This window comes from Bos javanicus, chromosome 15 (genome assembly GCF_032452875.1).
Source record: "Bos javanicus breed banteng chromosome 15, ARS-OSU_banteng_1.0, whole genome shotgun sequence".
Classification (NCBI taxonomy): domain Eukaryota; kingdom Metazoa; phylum Chordata; class Mammalia; order Artiodactyla; family Bovidae; genus Bos; species Bos javanicus.
The window spans coordinates 66,013,630-66,028,507 of record NC_083882.1 but is presented as its reverse complement, the minus strand read 5'-3'; the positions used below and the strand labels follow the sequence as shown (position 1 = coordinate 66,028,507).

General features: G+C 43.5%; 1 protein-coding gene across 3 annotated transcripts in view; it reads left to right on the top strand.

Moving 5' to 3' along the window:
- Window positions 1-14,878, top strand: part of SLC1A2 (solute carrier family 1 member 2) — a 168,946-nt gene that overhangs the window by 116,411 nt on the left and 37,657 nt on the right. For 2 of the 3 annotated variants that reach the window (XM_061381134.1, XM_061381133.1), the window contains exons 6-7: window positions 1,309-1,435; window positions 13,801-14,034. In XM_061381134.1, the coding sequence (XP_061237118.1) occupies window positions 1,309-1,435; window positions 13,801-14,034 (361 nt within the window). The remainder of the gene's footprint in view (window positions 1-1,308; window positions 1,436-13,800; window positions 14,035-14,878) is intronic. The other variant, XM_061381135.1, reaches the window with a different exon arrangement.

The following is a 14,878-nucleotide window of genomic DNA, read 5'->3' as shown; positions in this document are numbered from 1 at the left end:
ACATTGGTTTATAGTCCATGCAAGTCATTAGCATTGGAGCACGAAGATTGGCAATCACAGATTGGTAGTTGAGGGGCACATGATGACTGGTTATCAGAAATCCAGAGACTCCCACCCCCCACAGGCAGTATGGGGACATCTGTTAGCCATGGAGCACACCCCAGACACTGGAGGAGTCTGGATGAGACTCCAGGGTGAGATGCTGAGGAAGAGGGGTAGAGAGAGTGATGGCAGAGAGAATTTTCTGGAGAGAGAAAGCTGGGTCTTGCCTTGGAGGAACTAACATATCAGGCAGGTTTCCAGGACAGATACTCAGAGAATGAGGCAAAGACAACACAGAAATAAGATCCAAGGTTGGCGGTTGGTCTTGGTCCAGGACTTAGTGCAGTTTGACACTGACATCAAGAGGTGGGGACAGGGTTCCCCAGACCCTCCTGGCCTGGGATTAAATCGACCCTGGGAGCTGGGGTGGGGCTGCACTTAGATGGAAGTCAAGTGACATCAAGTAAAAGGAGGAGAGGGCCAAGGGGCTAGGAAATAACAAAGAGTATATTCTAGTTTTATGATTCTGAAAAAAAAAAAAAGCACACACAATAAAAAAGAAAGTGTTCTAACCGTTTGGACCATGGAAAAAATGATGATGAATTAATAAATAACAGGTTAAATCCAAACAAACTGGGTCATCTGGGGTTTCCCAGCTGTTTTGGATTTCTCATTGCTTTCCCTTTGATTTTTCAAGATTTCTTCCTCCTTCTCAAATAAGCAATAGAAAAATAATTTCATGTTTAGGATTTTCCTAGAGTGAAACATATACCAACCATGCATTAATTTGGGATAACACCAAACTAATACAGATATAACCCTGGCAAAGACTGAATTGGCTAATTGGTCTCTACTCTTCTAATATTGGCTCCAAGGCTTGCATGATAATCCCCAAGTCCCAACAAGCCTTTCATCATTAATCTATGTACTAATGGAATCTGCTTACACATGACTTCATAAGTGAGTGGTGGGGCGGAGAGAGAGAAGAGAATACTTTTTAGTTTGGAATGAAAATGAATTAATTTTCTCCAAGGACCTAACCTGCTTATAGTTCAACTTGCTCATGTGGAAAATATTCAGGAAAGCCATAATTATGCAGGGGAAAGGTATTTTCAGTGTGGGACATAATACTTCTGTCTTTTAGTGCTTAATTCATAGGGTAGCCGGTGGTGAGAATGTGGCTGCATACACAGGGGATGGTTACAAACAAGAAGAAAACACATGTCTTATCATTTGTCCTTTTGTGTTCTGTGATTCCCCCAACAGGTCTGATAGGGTTTTTCATTGCTTTTGGCATTGCCATGGGGAAGATGGGTGAGCAGGCCAAGTTGATGGTGGAATTCTTCAACATTTTGAATGAAATTGTAATGAAGTTAGTGATCATGATCATGTGGTAAGTGGATCTGTTCTTACATCATTGTGGTGGGGGTGTGAGGTGGTCATGGGGTCTCCATAGGACCCTGAACCCTCCTAGCAGGAAAGAGTGAGCAGGCATGAATCAAGGAAAGATTTCTCTGGAAAGACTTTGAAAAAAAGGAATGGAACTCTCTTTTTTGGAACTTTCCATAGATAATGAGCAGGAAAACTATAAAGCCTGTGGGCCAGATCTTATCTGCCATTTGTTTTGTGTGGCCTGTGAGTTAAGAATGGGTTCTATGTTTTTATTTTGCTGAAAAAAAAATCCAGAATATTAATAATCACAACACTTGGTTATGCAAAATTCATATTCAGTGCCCATAAATAGCTTTGTTGGGACCCATCCTACCTATTTGCTCATGTATTGTCTAGGGTTGCTTTTGTGCTAAAAGACAGAGTTGAGTAGTTGTGACCAAGACTGCATAGGCTGCAAAGCCTATAAAGTTTACTGTTTGACCCCTTACATAAAAAGTTCACCCATCTCTGCCCTGGAGGAAAAGAACACACACATACACACAAAACCAAAAAACCAAAAATCAGACAAGCTGGAAATATCAATCAGTAATAGTGAATCTGAGCAATATCAGGATACACTGCACTGAGATAGGGCCAAGATCCCAAGGATGTGGCATGACCCAGGGTGTGTGGAAGAATCACTTCTCCAGTATTCTGGTGTCCAAAATGAAATGCCTCTTAGATCTGGGTTCTCATGACTCATACAGATGATGAAAAAATAAATAAATAAGAGGCAGTTCTCAGGCCATGCAAGAAAAAGTGCCATCACACAGGATTAAGTGCTCTTGGAAATCTGGTTCCACCCTCTAGTTTTACAGTAGAGAAAGCTGTGGTCCAGAGACGCTAAATCTTGATTCTTTAACACTGTTATGATCATCATGATCTTTCTGGCTTTCCTTTTATCTGCCAAGAGTCATGAGAGTGCTTCGTACCTCTCAAGTGTAATCCCCACAAGCCTGCAAAGATGGTATTATGGTTCCCAATTGACAGAAAAGGCAATTGAGGTTCATGGAGGTGAATTAACTTGCCTAAGATTATATAGCCAGGGAGAAGAGGAGCTGGTGTTTATACTGATATCAAAGTCTTTGGTGTGTACGTGGGGTGGGGGTTTTGTTGTTTGAATCATGTAAGTGGTGTTGTCTCCACTTCATCTCATGTGTGTTTATGGTCAGTGGTTCTGAAGTCTAGGGTAGCCCAGGACAGCATAAGCTTCTTCTCCTTCACAAGGGATCTGTATCACCTCCAGTTACTGGAAATTTCTCGTGTTCAGTATCTACCAGATAGAACGATTTTTACATGTATTCATTTCAGATCCCTACAATGGTCCTGTATGCCTACCTGGGAATAAAGTAAAACCACTCTTAGACCAAACAACACTTGTGTTCTGTTTGCCATGGGAATTCTGGGTTACAGAGTCCTTCACTCTGCCTGTTCCAGCCCCCTGCACCTGCCTCCCCAATCCTCCTCCACTTTCCTTCCCCTGAAATTCCACCTGTTTCATCTCTTCTTCCTTTTCTTGGCCCTTACTTCCCACCTTACAAGGAAAAAATCTGTTCTCAACTTGTATTTTATCACCAAGCACAGTGATGTGCCTGTAGTAAATTCCTACTAAAACTTCAGGAACAAGTGGGCGAGCTGAAAGCCCCAGGGTCTCAGATCAAGAAGATGTTCCTCATGATTTCATGAACCATAGTTAATAGTTCAGGTCTGTTCTGATCATTGCTTTATTGACTTTGGAAACACGGAAAAGATTCTCGTACAATAGTGTGTTCTTTTCAATTATTGTATTGGTTCTTCAACTTCCCAGGCAAGGCTAGATTTCTAAATATTTCTTTTGTGTGAAGATTTAAAGTCACACACAATGTCATGCTGTAAAAATATTTTAAAATATCTTTTAAGGACTTCTCTGGTGGTCCAGTGGTTAAGGCACCATGCTTCCAATGCAGAGGGCGTAAGTTCGATCCCTGGTTGGGGAACTAAGATCCCACATACTCACGGCCAAAAAAAATAGTCTTTTCTCTTTTGAATCCATTCTGAGCTTGCTGAAAGTTTAATAAATGGTAATATGTAAAACTTCCTCCAGCCCAGCATTTCTCATGATGTACTCTGCATATAAGTTAAATAAGCAGGGTAACAATATACAGCCTTGACGTACTCCTTTTCCTATTTGGAACCTGTCTGTTCCATGTCCAGTTCTAACTGTTGCTTCCTGACCTGCATACAGGTTTCTCAAGAGGCAGGTCAGAAGGTCTGGTATTCCCATCTCCTTCAGGGTTTTGCAGTTTATTGTGATCCACACTGTCAAAGGCTTTGGGTCCGTCTAGTCAAAGCTATGGTTTTTTCCAGTAGTCATGTATGGGTGTGAGAGTTGGACTATAAAGAAAGCTGAGTGCTGAAGAATTGATGCTTTTGAACTGTGGTGTTGGAGAAGACTCTTGAGAGTTCCTTGGACTGCAAGGAGATTCAACCAGTCCATCCTAAAGGAGATCAGTCCTGGGTGTTCACTGGAAGGACTGATGTTGAAGCTGAAAGTCCAATACTTTGGCCACCTGATGCGAAGAGCTGACTCATTAGAAAAGACCCTGATGTTGGGAAAGATAGAAGGCAGAGGAGAAGGGGACGACAGAGGATGAGATGGTTAGATGGCATCACTGACTCAATGGACATGGGTTTGGATAGACTCCAGCAGTTGGTGATGGACAGGGAGGCCTGGTGTGCTGTGATTCATGGGGTCGCAAAGAGTCGCACGTGACTGAGTGACTGAACTGAACTGAATATGCAATGCAGAACAGGCCTCTTAGTTTTAAACATTAAAGATCTGCCTTTACTTCCTAGAATTCCTAGCAAAGTGAGCACCCTCAAGTATGCAACTCAGTTTTCTTTACTATGATGCCAATGATGTGGGTTGTGTATGAAAATTCCTTCCTTCATCCATGCCGTGTCATTTCCACTGAGCCCTTGAAGCAGGAGGAATCTTCTAGGAAATCAAATGAGTCATGGGATAAAGTGTAGCCTCCCTTCTCCCCAGGGATGGAGTGGGTGTGGATCAAAATGTTTCCTCCTCACTGAAACCAAAACTCCTAAAGATTTAACATCATATCCCTGGAGATGAAGAGCAATTGTGAGTCAGGAGCAAGGCCTACGGAATGGTTTCTGACAGCTGCTTGGTTACCACATCCAGCCCAGCAGTCTGGAGGGTGTAATATGACGTGAGATGTCAATCCTACACATTTATTTCATTCTTCAGCTGCCTTGCCAGCAGTTGATAACGATGTGTATAAGAAGGTTCTGGATAAAACAGCCAACCACATCTTAACTGACACCCTCAAGGCTTAAATCATCAGAGTTCTTTTGTAGTCTTCTTTATGCAATAGTAAGAACAGTAATAATAGTTAAATAACAAACTAGTGCTGCCATATGACCCTACAATCCCCCTCCTGGCCATATACCCCCAAAAATATGATCCGATAGGATACATGCATCCCAATGCTCATTGCAGCGCTGTTTACAGTAGCCAAGACATGGAAGCAACCTAAATGTCCATTGACAGGTGAATGAGCAAAGAAGATATGGTACATATGTACAATGGAATATTAGCCATTAAGGAGAATGAAATAATGCCATATGTAGTAATATGGTTCGGAGAAGGCAATGGCACCCCACTCCAGTACTCTTGCCTGGAAAATCCCATGGACGGAGGAATCTGGTGGGCTGCAATCCATGGGGTCGCTGAGGATTGGACATGACTGAGCAACTTCACTTTCACTTTTCACTTTCATGCATTGGAGAAGGAAATGGCAGTCTACTCCAGTGTTCTTTCCTGGAGAATCCCAGGGATGGGGGAGCCTGGTGGGCTGCCGTCTATGGGGTCACACAGAGTCGGACACGACTGAAGTGACTTAGCTGTAGCAGCAGTAATATGGTTGGATCTAGGGATTGTCATGCTGAGTGAAGTAAGTCAGACAGAAAAGGAGAAATATCATATGACATCCCTTATATGGGGGATCTAAAAAGAAATGATACAATTGAACTTATTTAGATAGCATATTGAAAAGCAGAGACATTACTTTGCCAACAAAGGTCCGTCTAGTCAAGGCTATGGTTTTTCCTGCAGTCATGTATAGATGTGAGAGTTGGACTGTGAAGAAGGCTGAGCACCAAAGAATTGATGCTTTTGAACTGTGGTATTGGAGAAGACTCTTGAGAGGCCTTTGGACTACAAGGAGATCCAACCAGTCCATCCTGAAGGAGATCAACCCTGGGATTTCTTTGGAAGGAATGATGCTAAAGCTGAAACTCCAGTACTTTGACTACCTCATGCGAAGAGCTGACTCATTGGAAAAGACTCTGATGCTGGGAGGGATTGGGGGGAGGAGGAGAAGGGAACGGCAGAGGATGAGATGGCTGGATGGCATCACTGACTCAATGGACGTGAGTCTGAGTGAACTCTGGGAGTTGGTGATGGACAGGGAGGCCTGGCGTGCTGTGATTCATGGGGTCACAAAAAATCGGACACGACTGAGCGACTGATCTGAACTGAACTGAACAAAACAGAAACAGACTCACAGCCTTAGAGAATGAACTTATGGTTCCCAGGGGGAAGAATGGAGGCAAGAGATGGTTAGAGACTTTGGGATAGACACATACACATTGTTGTATTCAAATGAATGACCAACAAGGTCCTAGTGGATACACAGGGAATTCTTCTCAATGTTATGTGGCAGCCTGGATGAGAGAGGAGTTTGCAGGAGAATGGATATATGCATATGTATGGTTGAGTCCCTTTGCTGTCTATCTGAAGCTTTCACAACATTACTAATCAGCTATACTCTGATGTAAAATAAAAAGTTGTTTAAAAATTTTAGAAAAGAGTAGTAATAATAGCACAAAGCATCACTGAGGAGATTGCTATTAATCTAACAATGCTAGTGTGTGATATGTTAGTCACTCAGTTGTGTCCAACTCTTTGCAACCCCATGGACTGTAGCCCGCCAGGCTCCTCTGTCCATGGGATTTCTCGGGCAAGAATAATGGAGTGGGTTGCCATTTCCTTCTCCAGGGGATCTTTCAACCCAGGGATGGAACCCGTGTCTTCTGCATTGCAAGCAGATTCTTTACTGTCTGAGCCACTAGGATATTAAATTAATAACAGAATTATTAAATTCTTGCTATATGTTCAGCACTTTTTCAATTGCTCCCCTGTATCTATTATTGAGAAGGTAATAATTATTATAATTATTATTTTAGGTCATAACTAAGATTTTCCAAATTCCTGCTACATGCCTAATACTGTTCCAGTATTTTACATGCATTGACTCTTTTATTTGTCACAGTAAGACCTAGTGAAAGTGCTGCACTCAATATGCCAACAAATCTGGAAAACTCAGCAGTGGCCACAGGACTGGGAAAGGTCAGTTTTCATTCCAATCCCAAAGAAAGGCAATGCCAAAGAATGCTCAAACTACCACACAGTTGTACTCATCTCACATGCTAGTAAAGTAATGCTCAAAATTCTCCAAGCCAGGCTTTAACAGTACGTGAACCATGAACTTCCAGATGTACAAGCTGGATTTAGAAAAGGCAGAGGAACCAGAGATCAAATTGCCAACATCTGCTGGATCATCAAAAAAGTGAGAAAGTTCAAGAAAAACATCTACTTCTGCTTTATTGACTACGCCAAAGCTTTTGACTGTGTGGATTACAACCAACTGTGGAAAATTCTTAAAGAGATGGGAATGCCAGACCACCTGACCTGCCTGCTGAAAAATCTGTATGCTGGTCAAGAAGCAGCAGTTAGAACTGGACATGGAACAACAGACTGGTTCCAAATAGGAAAAGGAGTACGTCAAGGCTGTATATTGTTACCCTGCTTATTTAACTTATATGCAGAGTATATCATGAGAAATGCTGGGCTGGTTGAAGCACAAGCTGGAATCAAGATTGCCAGGAGAAATATCAATAACCTCAGATACACAGATGAAACCCCCTTATGTCAGAAAGCGAAGAAGAACTGAAGAGCCTCTTGATGAAAGTGAAAGAGGAAAGTGAAAAAGTTGGCTTAAAACTCAACATTCAGAAAACTCAGATCATGGCATCTGGTTCCATCACTTCATGGCAAATAGATGGGGAAACAATGGAAACAGTGAGAGACTTTATTTTGGGGGGCTCCAAAATCACTGTAGATGGTGAATGCAGCCATGAAATTAAAAGATGCTTGCTCCTTTGAAGAAAAGTTATGACCATCCTAGACAGCATATTAAAAAGCAGAGACATTACTTTACCAACAAAGGTCTGTCTAGTCAAAGCTATGGTTTTTCCAGTGGTCATGTATGGATGTGACAGTTGGACTATAAAGAAAGCTGAGCACCAAAGAATTAATGCTTTTGAACTGTGGTGTTGGAGAAGACTCTTGAGACTCCCTTGGACTGCAAAGAGATCCAACCTGAATATTCATTGGAAGGACTGATGCTGAAGCTGAAACTCCAATACTTTGGCCACCTGATGCGAAGAACTGACCCACTGGAAAAGACCCTGATGCTGGGAAAGATTGAAGGCAGGAGGAGAAGGGGACAACAGAGGATGAGATGATTGGATGGCATCACGGACATGATGAACATGAGTTTGAGTAGGCTCTCGAAGTTGGTGATGGACAGGGAGGCCTGGCATGCTGCAATTCATGGGGTCACAAAGAGTCGGACACGACTGAGGGACTGAACTGAACTGAAGACCTACCAAAAATAGGTACTTTGGTGAACCTCATTTTCCCGATGAGAAAACCATGCACACTGGTTAGCTTGCCCAGTGTTGCACAGCCTTAGTAATGGGAATTATAGAAAAGTGTTATTAAACTCAACTTCTATCTGAACCTGGGATCCTCCTCTTATGAGCTGAGTGACGTTAGGTAAGTCAGATACACTCTACACTCCTCATCTTGACCTGTGAGATAGATTGATCATAGAATCCACATCATAGGGTTGCTGTGAGAATTGAGTGAAATTGTGACAAATAGTTGTGGAGCAGTTCCCGTGTGCTGGGACCCGTCTAAGCATTTTATATGAACTAGTATTGTCATTAGGGCTTCCCTGGTGGCTCAGGGGGCTTCTCTTGTGGCTCAGCTGGTACAGAATCTGCCTGCAAGGCGGGAGACCTGGGTTCGATCCCTGAGTTGGGAAGATCCCCTGGAGAAGGGAAACGCTACCCACTCTAGTGTTCTGGCCTGGAGAATTCCATGGACTGTATAGTTTTCAGTTCAATTCACTGTATAGTTCACTGTATAGTCTGCTGCTGCTGCTGCTGCTAAGTTGCTTCAGTCGTGTCTGACTCTGTGGGACCCCATAGATGGCAGCCCACCAGGCTCCTCCATCCCTGGGATTCTCCAGGCAAGAACACTGGAGTGGGTTGCCATTTCCTTCTCCAATGCATGAAAGTGAAAAGTGAAAGTGAAGTCGCTCAGTCGTGTCCAACCCTCAGCGACCCCACGTACTGCAACCTTCCAGGCTCCTCCATCTATGGGATTTTCCAGGCAAGAGTACTGGAGTGGGGTGCCATTGCCTTATAGGGTCACAAAGAGCTGGGCATGACTGAGCCACTTTCTCTTAACTGGTGGCCCAGCAGTAAGAATCTATCTGCACGAGGCACAGGAGATGTGAGTCCAATTCCTGGATCAGAAAGACCCGCTGGAGGAGGGCATGGCAACCCACTCCAGTAATCTTGCCTGGAGAATCCCAGGGACAGAGGAGCCTGGTGGGCTACGGTCCATGGGGTCACAAAGAGTTAGACATGACTAAAGTGACTTAGCACGCTTGCAGGCACAATATTGTTATTACCATTATTATCAATTCAATCCATAACATTTGTTTCTCTGTGCTCATGAATTCCTTAAAAAGCCTGCAAAGCCCTCTGAATCACCTAAAAGAAAGAAAGAAAAACTCTTAATTTCAGTGTGATTTTCATATCCTCATTTTTTGCAGAATGCTTTAAAACACTTTTTTTCAAAATCTGCAAAACATATAGAAAGTAAAACTTTTCATAATCTCACCACCATAGAAACATACAGTAAGAAGTGAAATCTCTCCTCACTGTTTCAACTCTCCTTCTCAGTTAACCTACTACCACCACCATCCATCCACTCCCTATCCACCCACCCACTCATCCATCCATTTATTCTTTCACTTCCAAAATACTTTTGAGCATGTCTTCTCTGCCAACAACAATGTGATATAATGGAGCCTGGAGGCTCCATGAACTGACTTTCACTCTGTATTGATAAAAAGTTCTAACCCCCATATGGTAACTCTCAGCAAAAGTGACTTTTTGGATAGCCAGAACCTCTCCCAAAGTAAACTGGGAAAATGGAGATTTGTGTTTCTTCCTTACCCTGAATTCAGACAGCACCTTGGGTAATTTTTGGAATGTTTATCTTTATTGACAAGCTCTTCCACCTCTTGAGTTCTCTTGAAATCTGCCCCAAACTGGTAGACCAGTGTTGTTATTGGCAACATGTGGGACAGAACCACAGTGACTTCAGGGCAGGACTGAGAAAGTCCCTCCACTTACCTCTATCCACTCCAAGCATCTGGCCCACCATCTGTCCTGTCTTTGAAAGTCCCCAGTTAATCATTTTAGTGGGTTAAAACTGGAAGCCTAGAATAAGTTGCAGCTAAATAAAGGAAATGGTTTCCAAAGACTAACCAAGGAATATCTGTATTTCAGCCATTGCATATCAGGTTTTATTGCTGAAAACAGTGATTTCTAGATACATCAGAATGACCTGGGGAACTTGTTTGAGGTATAAATGCCCCAAGGCTGCTGCTGCTGCTGCTGCTAAGTCGCTTCAGTCGTGTCCGACTCTGTGCGACCCCATAGATGGCAGCCCACCAGGCTCCCCCGTCCCTGGGATTCTCCAGGCAAGACCACTGGAGTGGGTTGCCATTTCCTTCTCCAATGCATGAAAGTGAAAAGTGAAAGTGGCTAGCTCTGGGAAATTCTAACTCAGTCGCTATGTGGTGGGTCCAGGGAATCCGTGTTGTTTCAGGCAGGCCAGGTGATTTGGAGGCAGGAGTCTGCGGTTACACAGACTGAGATCGGGGTACATTAGTGCTGTGGATGAGCCTGTTTGTGGAGTAGAGAGCAGACCTTGGTGAGAACCTTAAGATAACAAGAACTGAGGTGCGAAGTGGGCGGAGGAAGGAAAGAATGATGCAACAGTAAGAAAAAGATGCCACGGGCCAGTCCTGGATGAATCAATGGCTTTGAAAATGCTGCCGAGAGCTGAGGATACAGCCAGTTTCAGGGCAGCATGGGAGCCATTCCCTCTCCCAACTCTGTAGTCATATCCTTCTGATTTAGAAACTGCTGGGCATCACTTGACTTTAGAAACCTCACGAGAGTTTTCAGCCTCTTCATGCACTTTGGTTTACGGCTTTGGTTGTTTGCTTCATCACTTTAAGTGGTGATCTTGAGCGCTTGCTCATAAAATCACCTGTAGTTGGGTGGCAGTAGCCTGTGAGATACCTTGAAAGTGAAAGTGAAAGTCACTCAGTCATGTCTGACTCTTTGTGACCCCAGGGACTGTATCCTGCCAAGCTCCTCTGTCCTTGGAATTCTCCAGGCCAGAATACTGGAGTCGGTAGCCGACTCCTTCTCCAGGGGATCTTCCCAACCCAGGGATCAAACCCAGTTCTTCCACTTTGCAGGCTGATTCTTTACCAGCTGAGCCACCAAGGAAGCCTTAGGAAGTCTCTTTTAACTCGGACTTGACTCATTCAGCATGGTGACTAGGGGACATGGAGCAGATGTGTGGAAACAGAACATGCAAGGGACCCCTGTGTCAGGGGGGTTCCCCATGGCTCAATGGGTAAAGAATCTGCTTGCAATGCAGGAGACACAGGAGCTGTGGGTTCAGTCCCTGGGCTGGGAAGATCCCCTGAAGGAGGAAATAGGAACCCACTCCAGTATTCTCACCTGAAAAATCCCATGGACAGAGAAGCCTGGCAGGCTACACTTCACAGGGTCGAAAAGAATTGGACGTGACTGAGCGGCTAAGCATGCACACCTGTGTCAGCAATCAGAGAGCTAATGGTGCTGACAAGGATTGGTGGGGGCAGGGCTTCTGATAGTGTGTCCATATATGAAAGTTCAAAAATGTGATCACGGACTTCCCTGGTGGACCAGTAATTAGGATTTTGCCTTCCAATGCCAGAGGTGCAGGTTTGATTCCCTTCCCTGGTGGCTCAGATGGTAAAACGTCTGCCTACAACGTGGGAGACCTGGGTTCAATCCCTGGGTCGGGAAGATCTCCTGGAAAAGGGAAAGGCTACCCATTCCAGTATTCTTGCCTGGAAAATCCCATGGACGGAGGAGCCTGGTAGACTACAGTCCATGGGGTCACAAAGAGTCAGACACAACTGAGCGACTTCACCTTCCTTCCTTCCTTGGGGAGCTGAGATCCCACATGCCTTGTGGCCAAAAAGCCAAGGCATAAAACAGAAGCAGTATTGTGACACATTCAGTAAAGACTTTAAAAATCCACATTAAAAAGAAAAAGACAAACCTAATTCTCACAACAATCCCATGAGGTTGTAGTTAGCCTCTCTAAGCCTTGACTTGCACATCTGTAAAATGGAAATAAGTCATCAACGAAGGTCATAGAGCTGGTAAATGGCTGGACAAGCTCCACACCTCGTGTAATTGTGCATATGACTCTCATCCACTCCTCATGGCTTTGCTTTAATCCAGGAAGTGCTTGCTTGCTCCAGACACAACTGATAGAAAAAAACCCACCAAATCTGCTCGCTGTCCTTCTCTTTTTTCTGACTCCCCTCCCCCAGCTGGGAGCCTGACTTCATTTGCCCACAGTCTTTCTTTCAAATATATTCATAATTCTTAATAAGGTAGCAGTGTTCCCACAGACATATTCATTTCAGTCAGAAGTGTCACAGGCTGAGCAATTTCATGCTCCAACACTAGCAGGTTAAGCAGTGAAAAAGGGGTGTTGCCAAACATATGATGGAGAAGGCAATGGCACCCACTCCAGTACTCTTGCCTGGAAAATCCCATGGGTGGAGGAGCCTGGTGGGCTGCAGTCCATGGGGTCGCTAAGAGTCGGACACGACTGAGCGACTTCACTTTCACTTTCATGCATTGGAGAAGGAAATGGCAACCCACTCCAGTGTTCTTGCCTGGAGAATCCCAAGGACAGGGGAGCCTGGTGGGCTGCCGTCTATGGGGTTGCACAGAGTCGGACACGACTGAAGCGACTTAGCAGCAGCAGCAGCAATGTGAAAAGTATACCCAAGGTGAGAGAAAAAACATGGTTGGCTGAATGAAGAATGAGGACGATAGTAGATTGTTTCCAAGCATACTATAAAATAATAATAATATAGACATAGAAAATAAGTTTATCTTAGGATAGATTGATAGGTGACAAATTGTTTGCTTCTGTACAAAAAGCTGCAACTGCTCCTTCAAGGAAGTGGTTTGGTGGGTAGAGGTGAAAACCCCCAGTGGTAGAGTTTCACAGATCTGAGATTATTCTCCTCCTCCTCTTTCCTGGTTTCATGATCTTGGGCCAGTCATGTAAGTTTTCCAAACCTCAATTTCCTCATTTGCCAAACAGCCATAATGAGATCTTGGTTTTAGGGTTGTGGTAAGAATTAAATGTGTGGATCTCTCCCCATAATGCTTGAAATATGATGAGTGGCAGCCAGCATTCTTGTTGGAGTAAGTATGGAAAGAAATACTTTCAAACTTGGAAGTGATAAAATCACATTTCTCTAAACATGTTCGTTGGCTCATATGATTTTCTTGTTTGGGCAGCTCTCTCTCTCTTTCTCTAGATTCCTTCCAAGCCAAAAACAAAGCACAATTTACAAACACCAGTGTTCATAAATTGATGAAACTCGGATAATTTTTCTTGGAAGCTCTAGATTTATTCTCAGTTTTCAAGAAAGGAGATATGGAATAGAGAAGTCAAACAAGATTAGTAAAGATGTAACCTGGGTGTCTCTTAACTTTAAGCGTGGTGCTTACTTAAGAGGTGGTAAAACTTGTCTCCTCTAGCCCTAAAAAATTACCTGAGCAACAAAGTTTATCTTGGGATTTTTCATCAGAACAGGAGCCACTGGGTCCATAGGAAAGATTTCAGATGATGTGGCTAGTCAGAAGCAAAATATAGTATGTATTGAATCTCCTGGTCCTCTTTTGTAAACACTCTTTGTACAGAAATGTGGAGGGTTTTCCTCAGGGTATGGTACCTAGGAGGGCCCAGATTTTAAATTCTAAATCCCATCACCAGCTCTTTCATGCTTTTTCTTTTCTATTTTTCAGGTACTCTCCCCTGGGTATTGCCTGCCTAATCTGTGGGAAGATCATTGCAATCAAGGACTTAGAAGTGGTTGCTAGGCAACTGGGGATGTACATGATCACGGTGATTGTCGGCCTCATCATCCATGGGGGGATCTTTCTCCCCTTGATTTACTTTCTAGTGACCAGGAAAAACCCTTTCTCCTTTTTTGCTGGCATTTTCCAAGCTTGGATCACTGCCCTGGGTACCGCTTCCAGGTAGAGCACACAAGAAATCACCATTTCTCTCTGCTCGCTCCTTTAACTTGCCACTCCTTTTTCAAAATCTTCCCATCACAATATTCAATGAGAACACTTTTCACATATTATTAAAATATTTTTGAAAAAGTAGAACACTGTAGATTCTTGGATCCTTTTAGGAACTTTTGATTTTTCTGCTGAACTTTTTGCTGGTATGCTGCTATCCTGGAACTATGATCTCATATAACATTTCCCAGGTGAATGCATACTGTTCATCTTTAGGCATAATTTGCCACATATAGCATTAAGGAAAAGTGTTAGTAGCTCAGTCATGTCCGATTCTTTGTGACTTCATGGACTGTAGCCTGCCAGTCTCCTCTATCCTTGGTATTCTCCAGGCAAGAATATTGGAGTGGGTAGCCATTCCCTTCTTTAAGAGATCTTCCCAACAGAGGGATTGAACCAGGGTCTCCCACATTGCATGCAGATTCTTTATGATCTGAGCCACCAGGGAAGCACATATAGCATTAGTTCAGCTTTAAATATTTTCCAAAAGGGTGTAACAGGATGCTATTTTATTTAAGAAATTCTCTCACCTGTGATTTGAAAAATGCTATTACAGCATATCACTCTATTGAGTAATTTTTCAAGAATAAGAGAAAAAGGTTTTGCAGGGTGAATGGTAGATTAGGTGAGATTTTTCAAACAAACCGGAAATCAAACAAGTCTTTGAACCTGTAATGGACTATTCAGTCCCATTGATTTTGAGGAAAGTCCAGTTGGTATTGATTTGACTTGATATTGGCTAAGAGTTGGTTCCTTCTTCGTTACCTAGTTCCAGTGCCTCAGAAGGCAGCGAGGG